General features: G+C 34.7%; 1 protein-coding gene across 4 annotated transcripts in view; it reads right to left on the bottom strand.

The window, feature by feature from the left end:
* Window positions 1-5,389: 5,389 nt before the first annotated feature.
* Window positions 5,390-18,322, bottom strand: part of Not3 (CCR4-associated factor Not3) — a 247,433-nt gene continuing 234,500 nt past the window's right edge. For all 4 annotated transcript variants that reach the window (XM_068358982.1, XM_068358964.1, XM_068358991.1 and 1 more), the window contains exons 13-14: window positions 11,737-11,946; window positions 5,390-11,356 (exon numbers count right to left, since the gene is read on the bottom strand). In XM_068358982.1, coding sequence (XP_068215083.1) covers window positions 11,258-11,356; window positions 11,737-11,946 — 309 coding nt within the window. In that variant the 3' untranslated portion in view covers window positions 5,390-11,257. The remainder of the gene's footprint in view (window positions 11,357-11,736; window positions 11,947-18,322) is intronic.

Consider the following 18,322-nt stretch of genomic DNA (forward strand, 5'->3'; position numbering starts at 1 on the left):
GAAGCATGTAATTATCGTCATCATCCATACATACATAAACCAAGGCACTTCCCCCAATTTTGGGGGGTAGCCGACATCAAACAAATGAAACAAAAAAGGGGACCTCTCCTCTCTACATTCCTCCCAGCCTAACAAGGGACTCAACCGAGTTCGGCTGGTACTGCTAAGGTGCGACAGCCCACCATCCCCCGTTATCCACCACAGATGAAGCTTCATAACGTTGAATCCCCTACTGCTGCTACCTCCGCGGTCATCTAAGGCACCAGAGGAAACAGCAGGGCCTACCAGAATTGCGTCACAATCGCTCGCCATTCATTCCTATTTCTAGCACGCTCTCTTGCCTCTCTCACATCTATCCTCCTATCACCCAGAGCTTTCTTCACTCCATCAATCCACCTAAACCTTGGCCTTCCTCTTGTACTTCTCCCATCTACTCTTGCATTCATCACCTTCTTTAGCAGACAGCCATTTTCCATTCTCTCAACATGGCCAAACCACCTCAACACATTCATATCCAATCTAACTGCTAACTCATTTCTTACACCCGTTCTCACTCTCACCACTTCGTTCCTAACCCTATCTACTCGAGATACACCAGCCTTACTCCTTAGACACTTCATCTCAAACATTCAATTTCTGTCTCTTGGTGACTTTCATTCCCCACAACTCCAATCCATACATCACAGTTGGTACAATCACTTTCTCATACAGAACTCTCTTTACATTCATGCCCAACTCTCTATTTTTTACTACTCCCTTAACTGCCCCCAACACTTTGCATCCTTCATTAACTCTCTGACGTACATCTGCTTCCACTCCACCATTTGCTGCAACAACAGACCTCAAGTACTTAAACTGATCCATCTACTCAAGTAACTCTCCATTCAACATGACATTCAACCTCACACCACCTTCCCTTCTCGTACACCTCATAACCTTACTCTCACCCACATAAACTCTCAACTTCCTTCTCTCACACACCCTTCCAAATTCTGTCACTAATCGGCCAAGCTTCTCTTGCACGTCTGCAACCAGTACAGTATCATCCGCAAACAACAACTGATTTACCTCCCATTCATGGTCATTCTCGTCTACCAGTTTCAATCCTCGTCCAAACACTCGAGCATTCACCTCTCTCACCACTCCATCAACATACAAGTTAAACAACCACGGCGACATCACACATCCCTGTCTCAGCCCCACTCTCACCGGAAACCAATCGCTCACTTCATTTCCTATCCTAACACATGCTTTACTACCTTTGTAGAAACTTTTCACTGCTTGCAACAACCTGCCACCAACTCCATATAACCTCATCACATTCCACATTGCTTCCCTATCAACTCCATCATACGCTTTCTCCAGATCCATAAATACAACATACACCTTACCTTATCGTAAATATTTCTCTCATATCTGCCTAACTGTAAAAATCTGATTCACACAATCCCTACCTGTTCTAAAACTACCCTGTACTTCTAAGATTGCATTCTCTGTTTTATCCTTAATCCTATTACTGTAATCTGTACTCTACCATACACTTTTCCAACTACACTCAACAAACTAATACCCTTGAATCACAACACATACCTGCTATAATCAACTAGCCTAATCTTTCCACTGAACTAACCACAAGTTTACTCATGCCCTTGGAATTGTTAACTTGATCGGTAACCATTGAAACATTCTTTTTAATTTGTGGTACCAAGAATGAAATGCATTCTTCACAATGATTCCTTAAATCTCAGTACTGTTCCTGACACGATACACAAAGGGAATGCGGATCATGATCTTCAAGAAATAATCTTGTGCACATTCTAGGAAATCATTTCTAACTAAACCAGGGAAAGACATCTTAATGTGCAATATATAAGCAATCTGTGGAGTGCATTTAATCGCTGCTGATCGAGTGAATAAAATATTTTAGGATCTGCAAGAGGATATGAAATTGGGATAAACCTTGTACCACCAGAGCCATTACTGAATGAGATAGACGACCCAAAGTTACCACTTGAGCATTTAGGTTAGGAGTGAGACTGGGTAGGTTATGCTCAAAATATTACTCTCTGAATCTATAACAAAGTTGATTTCTGAGCCACCAAAAAAGAAGTTAATAGCATTAAAATCCCATAACAAAAACCAAACTATAGTCAAACAATTCGGTGGTGGCCACTGAAAAGAGCTCTTTGCCAGAATATGTTGAGGCCTATGGCTGAAATGTCTAGCATATGTAACTGCACTTCCTGAGGGATTGGGATGTCTGTGTTACGACATCTCCTGAGGTATGTAATTAAATACATCTGGAGATTAATGTCTTGTATATCCTAAAGTGGCCTTTATTTTTTTTTTGGTTCCTACACAGATACAACCCGAGTCATTTAATTGGGATGCAGTATGATAGAGTAAAATATGTGAGATTGGAAATATGTTTTGGAAGAGAAGGATTAATATATTGATGTAATCAATTTGAGAATTAACCATTTTATTATTATTATTATTATTACTAGCCAAGCTACAACCCTAGTTGGAAAAGAAAGATGCTATAAGCCCAAGGGCTCCAGTAGGGAAAAATAGCCCAATGAGGAAAGGAAATAAGGAAATAAATAAATGATGAGAATAAATTAATAATATATCATTCTAAAAACGGTAACAGCGTCAAAACAGATATGTCCTATATAAACTATTAACGTCAAAAACAGATATGTAATAAATAAACTATAAAAAGACTCATGTCAGCTTGGTCAACATAAAAATTTGCTCCAACTTTGAACTTTTGAAGTTCTACTGATTTAACTACCCGATTAGGAAGATCATTCCACAACTTGGTAACAGCTGGAATAAAACTTCTAGAATACTGTGTAGTATTGAGCCTCATGATGGAGAAGGCCTGGCTATTAGAATTAACTGCCTGCCTAGTAATACGAACAGGATAGAATTGTCCAGGGAGATCTGAATGTAAAGGATAGTCAGAGTTATGAAAAATCTTATGCAACATGCATAATGAACTAATTGAACGACGGTGCCAAAGATTAATATCTAGATCAGGAATAAGAAATTTAATAGACCGTAAGTTTCTGTCCAACAAATTAAGTTGAGAATCAGCAGCTGAACACCAGACAGGAGAACAATACTCAAAACAAGGTAGAATGAAAGAATTAAAACACTACTTCAGAATAGATTGATCACCAAAAATCTTGTAAGACTTTCTCACTAAGCCAATTTTTTGTGCAATTGAAGAAGACACAACCCTAATGTGTTTCTCAAAAGTAAATTTGCTGTCGAGAATCACACCTAAAATTTTAAGTAATAAAAGTTTAAAGAAACATTATCAATACTGAGATCCGGATGTTGAGGAGCCACCGTCCTTGACCTACTTACAATCATACTTTGAGTTTTGTTAGGATTCAACTTCATACCCCATAATTTGCACCATGCACTAATTTTAGCTAAATCTCTATTAAAGGATTCACCAACCCCAGAGCTACATTCAGGAGATGTAATTGATGCAAAGAGAGTAGCATCATCTGCATATGCAACAAGCTTGTTTTCTAGGCCAAACCACATGTCATGTGTATATAGTATGAAAAGTAACGGGCCAAGAACACTACCCTGTGGAACACCGGATATCACATTCCTATACTTACTATGGTGTCCATCAACAACAACTCTTTGAGATCTATTACTTAAAAAATCAATAATAATGCTAAGAAACGACCCACCCACTCCCAACTGTTTGAGTTTGAAAACAAGGGCCTCATGATTAACACGGTCAAAGGCAGCACTAAAATCAAGGCCAATCATACGAACTTCCTGATCACAATCAAGGGATTTCTGTACAGTATTGGAGATTGCAAGAAGGGCATCACATGCTCCAAGGCCTTTACGAAAATCAACTTGCAAACTAGGAAGTAGATGATTACCTTCAGCAAACCTATTAAGACGTTTTGCCAGAAGACGTACAAAAACTTTAGATAATATGGGAGTTATGGAAATAACCCATATTATTATCTATTAGTTGTAAACTAAATACAGAGAATCCCAAGTAATTTTCAAGTCTTTAATACAGCAAGACTAGTAAGGGTAATAAAAACACGAGTGTTAGAAATTATCCAACTAAAGTAAACTTGTGATGAACTAGGTGTTGAGCTGTAAATAACGAACACACTTGCCATCCTAAGTGCTCACATGATATAACTGACCAGCTGTGCTGATACATCAACAGTAACAATAAATTTTAAGAGCACTAATGATATGAATCCCAATCTTCTAAATCAAAATGACATTGTTTAAGAGTGCTTACTTTTGCGAGAGATTAAATATAAGCTGTCAAACTCTGTCTTCTGCCTAGCAATCCACTGATGTGCAGAGCGACTAGGTTTGTGGTAATGTACAAGGGTTGAGCTGCTGAAGAAATAAAGTAATTCAAGAAATTATAACTCATATATGGGAAGAACTCAACTGTAAGGCACAGTGAAAATTTAGAACCCTTACTGAAGTAACACTATGTAATTATGACCAAAAGCCCCAGCTTTGGAAGTTAGGTTAGCATAAGAAACTAGGCAGGCAAGTCAAACTAATTGCCCACAAAAGAAAGCTCACTGGCCTTTGATAATAACAAAGGAAGTTAAATAAGTTAAAACCTATAAAGGTTGATCACTAACTTGACTGGTAAACAATTATTGGTGTGCCATATTGTTATTCACTCCAAAAGAAACTATTCGCTGTGTAATTCCCCTTGAACTAAAAATTGCTTTCCTCGGAAATTATGAGTAACGAATGGCAGACGTTCTGTTTATAACTTGGAGGCTTTACCTCTCCACAGTGTATGCAGTACTCTGATTCCATAAGCTCCAACTTGGAACATAATTCCTGAGAAGAAGCCTCAGATAATATACTCCTTCCAATGATTATTAAAAACCCAGTGCTTTCCTTGTGCAGAAATGCTAACCAAAAGAGTAGGGATCATATCAACATGCAGTGAAATCTTGTCAAAATCTGGAAGGGGAGATCTATGTGTTGGCGAGAGCTTCAACACAGGAAACTGAAGAATGGGAAATTTCTAGTGTGCTACTTACCAATGACCACTATATTGTCTCGTTACTTTACTGGGGGGCTTGTATCTTTTGAAAGGAAAGAAAATGGGAATTTCTTTTTAAATTTTGGGACTGAACGTTGATAAAAGAAGCCTCTGGAGAAAAACAATATGAACATCAGGGGAAGCTCATAGAAATAATTCTAGTACAGGTATACTGCTGTGCAAGGATTCAAGACCTCTCTCTCTATTTTTCATACCTGTTGTGCAACAATAAAGTCTTATTTTTTCACCACCTGTTAACACATACAAGCATTGGAGTACATAAAAAGTAAAAGGAGTTCAACTAAAAGTCAATTTCCACAGGAAATAAAGTATATTTTATATCACTTTTTTATAAACACCTTTGTCCGCTCCTCATAAACCATATGTTGTTTGCCCCCCATTTTCTCACAACACCACAACCACTGGTATGCCATGAATATTGGATTGGTATCAAAAGGAAATGTAGTACAAAAAGAAAAAAAAATCTTCTGAAACCCTATCATGACTTAAAAAGATGGTTTTCCCAAAAGACACTAATGATCAACAAAGGAAAATTATGCTGGATCAGTATACAAAAACATGAATACCACCCTCTCACAGTTATAAAATGAGGCACAATGATTCAAGTAATTTGTATATCAGGCTTTCTAAACTGCTGAAGAGGTTAATATTCAAGTCCATAGCTGTATACAATTTGTGTAAAGACAATAACCTTGAGTTCCTGTTGTTAGTATGCTTGCATCTGTGTAAATGATCTTGACAATTATGCATGTACAAATGATTGTACTATAGTTACCTATATATGAAAAAGTCACTTCTCTAACTTAGCCTTAACTATTCTACCAATCTGAAAACTAACACTATTTCTAAAAAATAAATCTAATAAACTTTAGTACAGTAGTAAAACCAGAGTTAAGTTACGATGGCACGCACCTTTCCCCTTGTAGGCAGTTTTACCAACAATTATAAAGTTAGAAATTTAAAGAAAATGGAATGAAATGAGGGTGAGGACTGCCATTTAATCTGCTTCCCTCATAAAATAACCTCTTGATTTCTTCCTACATTATTGCTACTACTACAACTGAAAACATACACAATATGTTTCACTTTGGCACCTTAATTATGCCCTAGTAACTAATTCAAAGGGAACTGCTTAACTTTTCAATGTGTAAAAGACAGGTTTTCAGTAGATATGGATTAAAACTGAGCTTACATCAAGAAAGTAAATGAACCATGGCACTCCTTAATTTTTTTGAGCCGGAGAAATTGTTCATCATTAATAATATATGAGAAATTACAAGTAACATACCTTCAATCAACAGTAGCACACCAATTTTCTTTTCTTAAATAGAACTAGGGGATGGAGTGGATTATACCAAAATTACAGGACTGGAAAATGAAATTATGAAACAAACAAAAATAAGCGAGGTGAAATTCTTTGGAATGCCATACAGAAAAGAAAATTATTGAAAGACTTCATTTCAACTTTCAAAAAGCCAAAGCAGCATTTGTTAAATACAGAATATAATTACAAATCTTAATAGAAGAAATAAGCTTTATGAAGACAATGCAAAGCATGCTGATGATACGAGACAGCAATCTTTCAATCAAAGGTGTACTTAATAATGCAGTGGAAATGAACAGTATGTTGCCAAAAAATTATGATCTTTATTCTAGTCCTTTGTTAGTAAGGTTACTGGGAGTATCAATGGTTGGAATGGTTGATACACAGTGATTCAACAACCGCAAGGCCAATATGATTAATGAAAAGAGGCTGGAGTACTTGTTGAAAGGATATGAAAAGGGTACAGCAGGTCTAATAATTTCATATGCTGCACTTTTGACATTAAAATGCAACCTGTATTTGCAGACTTATATTTCTAGATCCACCATCCAGAGGATATATTTTGCAAAACACTTGTCAAAGTGTAACATAAAAATACTAAGAAAAAGAAGCAATAAATTTCTCATCATAATTTCTGTATGAAATATTTCAATGTTACTCAAAATAGCTCAAAATATGAAGTTGCACCATGACCACTACTCAGTTGACCTTTATCATTTGCAGAGATACAAGCACTTCATGAACAGCATATACAGTTGTCTGCATATAATCATATATGTATATATAAAAATAAATCCATTTTTACATACAACACCAAACTAAGGATTGAATGTTAAAATGGAAATGTCTACATATAATTATATATACATACACAATAAAAAGTGTGTTTACAAACACCTGCAAATATCCTCATTCTGACAGGTAGTTAAATCCTAAATTGAAATGTCAAATACTCTCACAGATATTTACCTTCTTCATTAACAATAACTTGGTTCAAATAACTCTTATTCTGCTTTGGTACACATAGCAGGGTTGTGATTTATATATTCATGTGTGATGTGTAAATGAGAGATGAACATCTAGAAATGTCATAATACTGTGTTTGTGTCAAACCTATTGTACCTATGAAAACAGTATCCTAAGTTTTAAAGAAAAAGTGTAAAGAACTTTATGGATGGATGAAATATGTCCCAATGGATGGATATGTGCGTGTGATGTGCGTGTACAGTACATACCAGTTAATACTTTATTAAGATTTAAGAATATTCTATTGACTGTTGATGTAATCAAAAATGCTATATCAATAAGAATTTCAAACTATCTCACTTTGGGAAACCAAAATGTATAGCACTCACTGCTTCTGCCATGATAACATTACCATTACGAAAATAAAAAAGTAAAATTTAAAATGTAGTCATGCAAATCTACTCTGACAGAGGTATGATCTATAAAAAAAATCCCTTTAAAGGAAAATCTGTTTTTTATGGCTTGGTAATAAAATCTTGTACCTTTCTTGACATTATATACAATAAACAAAATCCCCCCTTGTACAAATTAATGTTTGTACCTTCAAAATTTAAATGAAATTTTATTTTAGAATTCAATTTTCCTCTAGTAGCTGAAATAAATCTTTAATTTCTCTTCATTAATAAAAATTTTGATAAACTCTGATATCATCACCTGAATACCACAGTAAAAAATAAAAAATAGCAACATTAGTTAGAGTAAATGTACAGATACATTTCCACATCATTACAACTTCATACTGTATGGAAAGAACTTGTCAATCCACCCCACCCCACCCCAATTTGCTTTTGCAATAAAAACTTGTACAGTAGTTCCATACAAAATACCTAACCTACCCAAGTAGATTAGGATATTTGCAACTAAGGTGCAGTACAGTGTATGTTCTGTATACATATTTGTATGGGCAATAATAAATGCTTTTAATATTCTGTACAAGCTCATCACTGTCTTATTGAAAATTTTACACATATATACAAATTGAAAATTTTGGCTTCCTGTATTTAATTCTTGTATAAAGAAACCTGTATGAAATACTTTATCAAATACAATCTTTTTTAAATACAATGTTTTTCACTTCACCATTTTTTCATATCACTGGCATTGCCAATACAGTACATATAATTAAAGTGATATTTAAAAATTTTTATGATGGTATCTGGAAAGCACTCTTCTATATTTTGGCTTTGACACACTTGACACTTTCATGACTGCTTTGTTGTTAAAAACTCCCAATATCAAGAAATACATAATGGCCATCAAAACCACCAAACCATCATTTCATACCAGTGAATAAAATATCCCATTGATTTGAAAAAAAAAAGTAACATTCATTCAAAATCAGATCTAAGTATATATCAAATCCTGGTTTCAACAATACAGTTATCCAACTTAAATTTTAGTCCTAGATTTTACAATTTTTCCTATAAACTATGTAAAGAAATTCATTATAAACATTAACTTAAATCATATTAAGAACCTTTGCCTTTGAAAAACCAATACATTTTAATCTTGTACTTTGAGTTTTAATGTAAATGTGTTCCCTTTTATGCAATCCCTATTAGCACATAACCTTACATTTCTGCTGTATTTACTGTGCATATACTGTATTTATATATAAATATATGTAAATGTAAATATATAAATATATAAAAGTATGTAGTACAAAACATATAATAGCATTATCACCTTTAACAGATATGCTAGAATATAGTCATGTGTACAATACATACTATGTATATAAATATATATAGATATAAATATATAAATGTACATAAATATATGCAAAAAGTTGTCACATTTAACTACTTCTGTGATGAAATAATTGTCAATCCAGAACACTGCACTAAATTCACGAGGACTAAAACAATTTCTGCAAATTTAATTGTTTTGAAAATGGATCATAAACATTTATTAATTTTATGGAAGATTGCCATACAGCACTGAATAAAAAATATCACTTAGTTAACCATAAAGGAAGTTCAGTTTTCAACCACTTAGGAAAAAAAAAAGATAAATCTGTACATCCAAATTTAGATTTTCTTATTTTTGAAGGAAAAAAAACCACTAATTATGTAGAAATGACTGATAATAAGTACTAACCCCATTGTAAAACCCCAAGACAAAGCAGTCCTGATTGGACAACCAGTTGACCATTCAAGTAATTAGTGTAACAAAACTTTCTGCACCCAGTGTATATGTATATATTTCACCAATGTTCCAAAGCAACCAAGAAAAGCAGTCCAGTATCAGACATACTGCATACCTCTTAAGGGATGCCAGGGACAGTATAAAAATAGCATTTACACTGTATAAAAAGTCTACAACGACTGTACACTATCTACATGATCCTACTCTTTCTGCTGGACTCTCAGTCTGGGGCTTTCATGAGCATGTTAGCTGTACCTTGTCCTTGAGCAAGTTACTGTCTTTATGTTTTGTTATTATCAAATATCAGTGTCAATACAATACACCCATGAAAGGAAAAATCCCAACCATTAATCAAATCTCCAACAAAAACTGAAAATTTTTATATAAAAAATTATGGCATCTTTCATGTCCTAATTAAAAACCCATGGTAAGCTGCTCTTTAGATAACCCCTCTCCCCCCCAAAAAAAATTGACAGCACTCTCCTTTGGAAATGAAGACAAAAAAAGGAGGTAGATCTTCCTAAATGTTAGCGCTTGTGTTTCACTCGTACACAGGGACAACATAATCTGACCTGAGCTATGGTGAAACCATTCAAACAACTAACCACTTATGCTCCTGAGCCACCAGACTTTCTCAGCACAATCAAACAGGTAGCAGTTCTTTACTATTACTTACTTCAACATCAGTGAACCACAGTGAACTCATTTGGGCATACAAATCTGAGGTCTATGAAGTTACAAAAATTAATCCTTTAGTTCCATTATTTGATCATATAGAACATTTCCACCCAACATGCTATTCTTTTTGATAAATTAAAGTATAAATAACAACAATTTCAATAACAAAAGCAAATTTAACTTACTGTACATCTATGAAAGCAATTAATATCAAGATGGATGATGATGATCTCCAGGTGTGATTCTGTAATGCTTCTATTTCAACTCTTTATTCCTGGTTGTAATGGAACATCCTTTACCCGTCAAAGTTCAGCACTCGAAAAAGGTGCAACTCTTGACTGGCAGGCAACAACATCACAGATCTTTGGTATACCTTAATTATTCAGTAGTAAACCTTTAAAGTCATTACTATCTTTAAAAAATTTTGGCAGGAAAAATCTGCACAAATGCTGCATCCAGAAAATTTGAGCAATAATGCATAATGCAGAAAACTTACATATCTAACTCTTGCCTCTGTTAAGGACGAGATCAAACATCATTTCATGTATTACACAAAACTCAAAATACACAAACTTCATGGACAGCCAAAGTGAACACAAGTCTGGGCATGTGCAAGAGAAGAATTGTTCCTCTTAAAAATATATCTTTTTCTGACAGGGAAAAAATACATAAAATTTCTCCATGGAATAGATACGACACTATCACTCTTCATGGTGTGACAGTGGTTGTGGCAGCTATGACACTGACTTGGGTTGGGAATACACAAACAACAGCAAGAGAAATAGTGATCAGATTGGAGCAGAGTTTGGTCTGAGAAGGGTTTTGCTTTTTCCCAACCAACCTTACTCAGTCCCCCACTACTCTCTCTTAACTCTTTCTAGTCATATATATAATTATCACTCTTTTTTAAGAAGCACAACAAATCCCAGAGTGGAAATGTACTGAGAAGTGTGTGCATGAGATCCGGTTATCTCTGGACGCCCTTAGTTCAGATCCCGGTCTTCCAAGAACCGGTACTCAAACGTAAAGTTTTCCTTTTTACGCTGGCCCCAGTTCTCATAGTCGAAGTAGATGTATGTGCCCTGAAAATAAAAGATAAAAAATTTATAAATCCTCTTCATATACTTCAATTACTTACAGAGTAATAAACTCCAAACGATCTATGTAAACCAATAAAAATACATGGACAGTAACAAGTTTCACTAAAATTTTGCAGTTGATAGAAACTAAAATGCAGAGTGCCTACAAATTACACATATGGTAAAATCTTGTCTATCTATACCAGTTTCTTTTTGATTAGCTGGATTATTCTTACTTTTTGGGACACAGATTTTTTTTTATTAAACTAATAAATTACCATACTTGAAATAACCTTCTATAATTATATCTTTTTATTTGATTTGAACATGTACTATATAATATTCTAAAAGTCATTGTATTAAACTCCTCTGGTTATACTGACCTGTTCATATTCATCGGTGATTGCCTTTGGCTCTTCGTGCCGCTGGAACCACATCATGTATTTCGTATGAAATCTCCAGGACTGCTTTTTAAGAGCTTTTGCCGCCAAGTACTGTGCTTTAGTACCCTCCATATAATAAAAAATAAAGAAAAGAGTTTCCGTTGAGAGACGTTGAAAGAAATCGACAGTGTCTGACAAGGGAGGAGTGACCTGTTGAATAAAATCATAAGTTATCACCACCTTAAGTCTCAACAGACTATCAATTCAATTGCTAAAGATAATGCATTGTGTGGTGTTCATGTAGTTAGAACACAATATAAGTTGTCAATTCTGAAATATCCGAGGATCAAATATAGAAAGAATCCTTGTGACAAGTGAAATAGAGTGCAAACTTGTTTTTTTTTTCTTTTTAAATCTCTTTTTTCAAGTAAAAGAAAAATGGTCTGAAACAAAAATTTACTGACTTTTGCAACAAATTTACTTGCATCAAACAGAAGAAAGTTCCAACTTCCTAAAGAAAAATGTCAACTTTTTTAATATCAAAACATTTAATTTAATAAATTGAATTTATTTTAGCAACATACAGGACTAGACTATGTGGGCTATTAATTAAATATCAATCAGATAAACCACCCTTACCAATATCTAAATCCAACAACCAATTAGAGGTTTCAATAAGTGGTTTTTCACAGAAATTGCAATGTATTATAAATTATTAATCACTGTTAGGTTGCATATGCTATGGTCACTATAGTAAACTCTGCCTGCTTTATTTGTATCTTCATTCTCTTGACGACCACAAAATATTCAATATTAAATTGTAAGCCAAGTTTCAATAACTTGATATTTGTGAAATAAACATAAAAATGCAAAGTTATGTTTCTTGTAATGCTTCAAAGATCAACAATTATATAAATGTAGCATTGGGTAAGTGTCATGACAATTTTATTAAAGTATTTGTAAGAAATAATCTCTCAAGGTGAGGATTATGAAGTATATGTCTTCAGAGCTTAAAATTATTATGGTTATGAGTTGCAATGGTATTTATTGTTATTAAAAGTTGTTTGTAATTGTTCAGGGTCATACAGTATATAAAATGACATTAAGTACGTAAATGAAGGGCGATTCTTAATGAATCTATGACGGCACATAAAAATCTATGTGATGTACTTTTACTACAGTGTAGGAAAACTCAACTGCAATGTAGTAAATCTCGAAGAGTCAAGAAGGCATAGAACTGAGCACGTATGCTAATACGTGGAAGTTAGAGCGGAAGTGACCTCATCTAAAAAGAGCAACGATTCGGAAATTAAGTTATATCTTGGTAATAATGGGGTTTTTATGAAAGCTTTTATTAAGTGAATAGGAATAATTTTAGTAACATCCAAGGAAAATTATAAAAAAGTTCTTTTATTAAAGATCCTTATGAGACTTTTAGGTCCGAGGTTCGGTGTGGTACCAAGTGACACTTGGCTGTTGATAAGTACCCGAGGTTGGGTATATACTTGTACAAGTTAGTTTGGGATATAGGAGGGCACATCTGTCTGGAAATTCAGCTATGACCGTCCTTTGAAAGGCAAATAAAAGTTGTTTCCCTTAGGCTTTGATATTTCTGTTCTCTTAGACATCTCTGTTCTCTATGTTAATATACTAATAAAGGATAGAGATTTACCAAACCAATGAGTCAAACTTGACTCTTAGGTGGCCCGAATAAATTTAGGAGATAAAATATAGAAATTAAATATTATTGATATAAAAATAAGTTACAGAATTAAAACCTATAATAAATAGATATTTGAATTTCATCTATAAAATCCATTTCTGGAAAACAAGAAAATACTCAGAAAGTATAATGTCAGTAGCTAGTAGGTTGGCCAGGCACCAGCCACCCGTTGAGATATTACCGCTAGTTATTGGATCCTTTGAATGGCCAAAGAGTAATACATTGGATCCCTCTCTCTCTGGTTAGGGCTAATTTTTCTTTGTCTACTCATACACCTTATAGTCTGGCCTATTCTTAACACATTCTCATCTTTCCTCATACAGCTGACAACACTGAGATTACTACAATTCTTCTTTGCTCAAGGGGCTAATTACTGTACTGTAATTGATCTTTGGCTACTTTCCTCTTGATAAGGGTAGAAGAGACTTTAGGTATGATAAGCAGCTCTTCAAGGAGGACACTCCAAAATCAAACCATTGTTCTCTAGTCTTAGGTAGTGCCATAGCCTCTGTACCATGGTATTTCACTGTCCTTGAGGCTAGACTCAAGAACACTATTCTATCTATTCCTTTTTTTTTTCTTTCTTGTATTTTTGAAATTGTGTGTTGGGCTAGATTAATAGAAAGGCCATGGATGCCTGATGGTTTATCATAAGGATGTCTTTTCCCTTTTGTTTCTTTTTCTTTTCAAAACCATCCTTACTGTCCTCCCTTCAGTTAAAGTGGCTATCCTATGGGTATTTAGCTTTGCACGTTGTCTCGGCTCTGCCATGTTGACCAGTTTTTCTGACTTTTTCTATAGTCTATGGGTTTGATCAATTACTATTTATATTTCTTTAAAACAGATTGTTTTTGTTATCATTCTTGTTGATTTATTTGTTAAGCATGATGTATCTTTTTTTATTACCATTAATTCTTATGTTGTCTGGAGACATTGAGCGAAATCCCGGAACAGCACGTCCTAGATTTTGTCAATGTCGTGTACTGTATTGCAATATTCGTGGTCTTCATGCAAACATTCAAGACCTTACAGTTGCGTCCAGACATTATGATATTTTTTTGTGCTCAGAAACTTTGGTTTCTAATATGAGGCATTTATCTGAGCTCCTTATAACTGGTTTTAAGAAGCCAATAATTTTGAAATGGGATGTCATTCCTAGGGCCAGAGGAATGGTAGTGTATATTAGGACCGAGTACCTTGCTTCTCATAAGTCCTGCTGTGAATGTGTATGTCATGAGATTCAGGTAATAAAAGTTTGTGGCAGGCATAACAACTTCTATTTGCGTTCAATCTACCGGAATCCAGACATGGATGATTCTATCTTCGATTGTCTTCTCAACATTATGGCTAAGATACAAGAAGATGATATAATGGCCTCTTTTTTTTTTTTCTTTGTTGGTTATTTCAATGCTCACCATAGGGAGTGGTTAAATTAAGTTTTTCCCAGTGATCGCCATGGCTTAAGAGATTTAGACTTTGCCTCTGAATCAGGCTGTGAGCAAATTGTAAGTGAAGCTACTCACAGGTCTGGTAACTACTTGTACCTTGCATACACCGAAGCCCATGGCGTTATAACAAGTAAAGTTGGTTCTCCAGTTGGGACATCTGATCATGCCTTGATTTCATTAGTAGTGAAGACTGAGCAGCCTGTCCCTGATGTATCATACTCGTGTAAGATTTATATGAAATCTCAAGCAAACTGGAATAAGATTTTGAGTAATCTTTGGGCTTGAATTGGTCACAATTGTGTAGTAGTGTTGATCCTGTTGTCCCTTTGAATGAGAATCTAGTCAACATAATTGATAGGAGTATCCCTTATCGTGTTCTAAGGTACCGAGTGAAGGACAAACCATGGGTCAATGATGATTGTAAACATGCTTATTTGGAGAAGCATGAGGGTTATCATCTTTGGAGGGGGAACAGATCAGATTTGACTTGGAATAACTATAGTCAGCTAAGACCTTTGTTCAGAAAGTTTATGCTTCAACTAAAAAGAAATACAATTTTACCATAAAAGAGACCCTTTCTGGTAGAACCCAGGAACATGAGTGGTGGACTCCCTTTAAATCTGCACTCTTTGGTGTAGATGCAACAGTTCCCCTTTACTTAAACCAGATGGCTCTGTCACTCGCTGTCCAAAGGAAAATGCAACCCTTTTGGCTGATGTATTTGACAATAAACAGTAATGAGAAACTTGATTTTCCTCATTCTTGTTTTCCTGAGGCTAAACTAAGTAGTTTAGCTTTTGGTGGACCTTGATGCTTATGGAGGTGTAGATACAAATGGTTTTTTTCCTTTGTTTTTTATAAAGACTGTAGATTTCTTAGCTCCAAAGTTATCTGTTATTTTGTGCAAGTTAGCAAGAGGAGGAGCTTTTAGCACTGGTTGGAGAATGAGTAATGTTACTCCACTATGTAAATGTGCTTGTTGTAGCTCAAGTCCAACTGATTACCACCCAATTTCCTTAACTCCCATATTATCTAAAGTTTTTGGACGTCTTTTGTCAAAATATCTTAATAGGTTTGCTGAAGGTAATCATATGTTCCCTAGTTTGCAATTTGGTTTTTGTAAAGGTCTTGGAGCATGTGATGCCATTCTTACAATCTCCAATGCTGTACAGAAATCCCTTGATTGTCTTCCTTGTTTAGAGTATTGTTCTGTTTGGTCTTAATTCGTTGGACAGGAACTTACGGTCTATTAAATTTCTTATTCCTGATCTAGATATAATCTCTGGCATCATCGTTCAATTAGTTTTTTATACATTTCTTGCTTCATGTCGGTGAAATAAACGTAAAGAAAAATATGCCATTTGAATTTATCCGCTGATTTCTCTCTCTCAGGTGCAATACAATAAACACATACATCAGCAGAAAAAAAATTCTTTGTTTCCTTAAAAGGTGTCAATTGAATGACACAAAATAAATTTATACTCTCCATAAATCCACTTTTGATTGTAAATTAAAACATGGCACTCAATTTTGTCACCAGACTCTAGTTTTAGAAAACATTATTGCATTCTATTAAAAAATTACTTTTTAAATAGTTAATTGTTATCATTATCATGGCATTTTTGTACTTTTGTTTTAAATTTTGGGTGTACTTTGACAATCCAGTATTACACTTTTTTGTCTTACTTTAGGTTGTGATCACCAGATCTCAAGCTGCCACTCTCGAGAATATGCATACTTACGAATAATAGAGTATCATTTATATAATTTCCTAACTTTTTCAAAACATCATCAGTGTTGATGTTATAAGCTATCATAGTTTTCATACAGTTTGTTTATTGCTCTTATTATTAGTAATGACTTCGAAAAATTAAATTTTTCTCTCCAAAGTGCAAATTATAGCAGCAAGAGGGTTGACTGTATATATAAATACTAAAGGAGTTATTATTCTAATGTACTTCAACTCCTGATAATTGTACTTCTGATATGTTTAATATCTTAGCATCATAAGTTACATTATTATGAATATAAATCACAGTTCCTAATGCATCAGCAGAAGACTGAGCAATATTCTAGAGTTGAATTTCCTATTGAAGGAATAGTATTGTCAATATGCTTTGTGCATATTGTAATAAGGTTATAAATTTAAAAAAAAATTCCCTAGATGCAAACGAGTTATTGAACATTAAGGCACAGAAATGGAGATGGATTTCCACTGGGGAGACTGTTATTTCCAACTATTTGACTGCAATTGGGTTTCTGTTCAAGTGTGCTAGCATTAATGTTTATATTAGGTTTTAGTTCCTTAAATATTTCCTGATGTTTACTTTGGTTATGATTTAATGCCTGATTATCATTTTGATGATCAAGTTTTTTTCAATACATTTTTCAAGATGAAGAGCAAACTTGTATGCTTCATCAGATGGTTAACACATACAACCAGCACTGTATATTTCAAATGTACTGTACCATTTTTTTTTCATTTCTTGCAAGAAAAAAGAAAAGGGGTTTACATACTTCTCAAGTCATTCTTTGTTGAGTTCATGCCCCCCCCCCCCCCCCTGTGACGTAATATGTATGGCAGAAGGCGTGGGCTAACGAGAGAGAGAGAGAGAGAGAGAGAGAGAGAGAGAGAGAGAGAGAGAGAGAGAGAGAGAGAGAGAGAGAGAGAGAGAGATGCATCTTGGGTGTTTATCGAGCTTATTCTTAAACACATCTACGTTCACTCCTGATATGTTTCTTAGATGAGCTGGCACCGCATTAAATAGTCGCTGCATTATCGATGATGGTGTGTAGTGGATTAATGTCCTGTGTGCCTTCCCTAGTTTTCCTGGTATAACGTAGTTTTGGGCACTATTAATCTACTTCTGCTTGCTCTTTCTGATATTTTTAGCTCCATGATGTTTTCAGTAATTCCTTTGATTTGCTTCCATGCTTGTATTATCATATCACGTTCTCTTCTCCTTTCTAGACTGTACAATTTTAAAAATTGCAGTCTTTCCCGGTAGTCTAGGTCCTTAACTTGTTCTATTCTAGCAGTAAAGGACCTTTGTACACACTCTATTTGTGCAATATCCTTTTGGTAGTGTGGGTACCATATCACATTACAGTACTCGAGTGTACTACATACATAAGTTTTGTACAGCACAAACATGTGTTCAGCTTTTCTTGTTTTAAAGTGTCTGAATAACATTCCCATTTTTTCTTTACATTTAGCCAACAGTGTTGCTATTTGGTCGCTGCATAACATATTCCTGTTTAACATTACACCAAGGTCTTTAATTGCTTCCTTGTTTGTGATTGTCTCCTTATTAGAGAGAGAGAGAGAGAGAGAGAGAGAGAGAGAGAGAGAGAGAGAGAGAGAGAGAGAGAAAGAGAGAGAGAGAGAGAGAGAGAGTGTGTGTGTAAACAAACT

The sequence above is a fragment of the Palaemon carinicauda genome, chromosome 2 (assembly GCF_036898095.1).
Source record: "Palaemon carinicauda isolate YSFRI2023 chromosome 2, ASM3689809v2, whole genome shotgun sequence".
Taxonomy (NCBI): domain Eukaryota; kingdom Metazoa; phylum Arthropoda; class Malacostraca; order Decapoda; family Palaemonidae; genus Palaemon; species Palaemon carinicauda.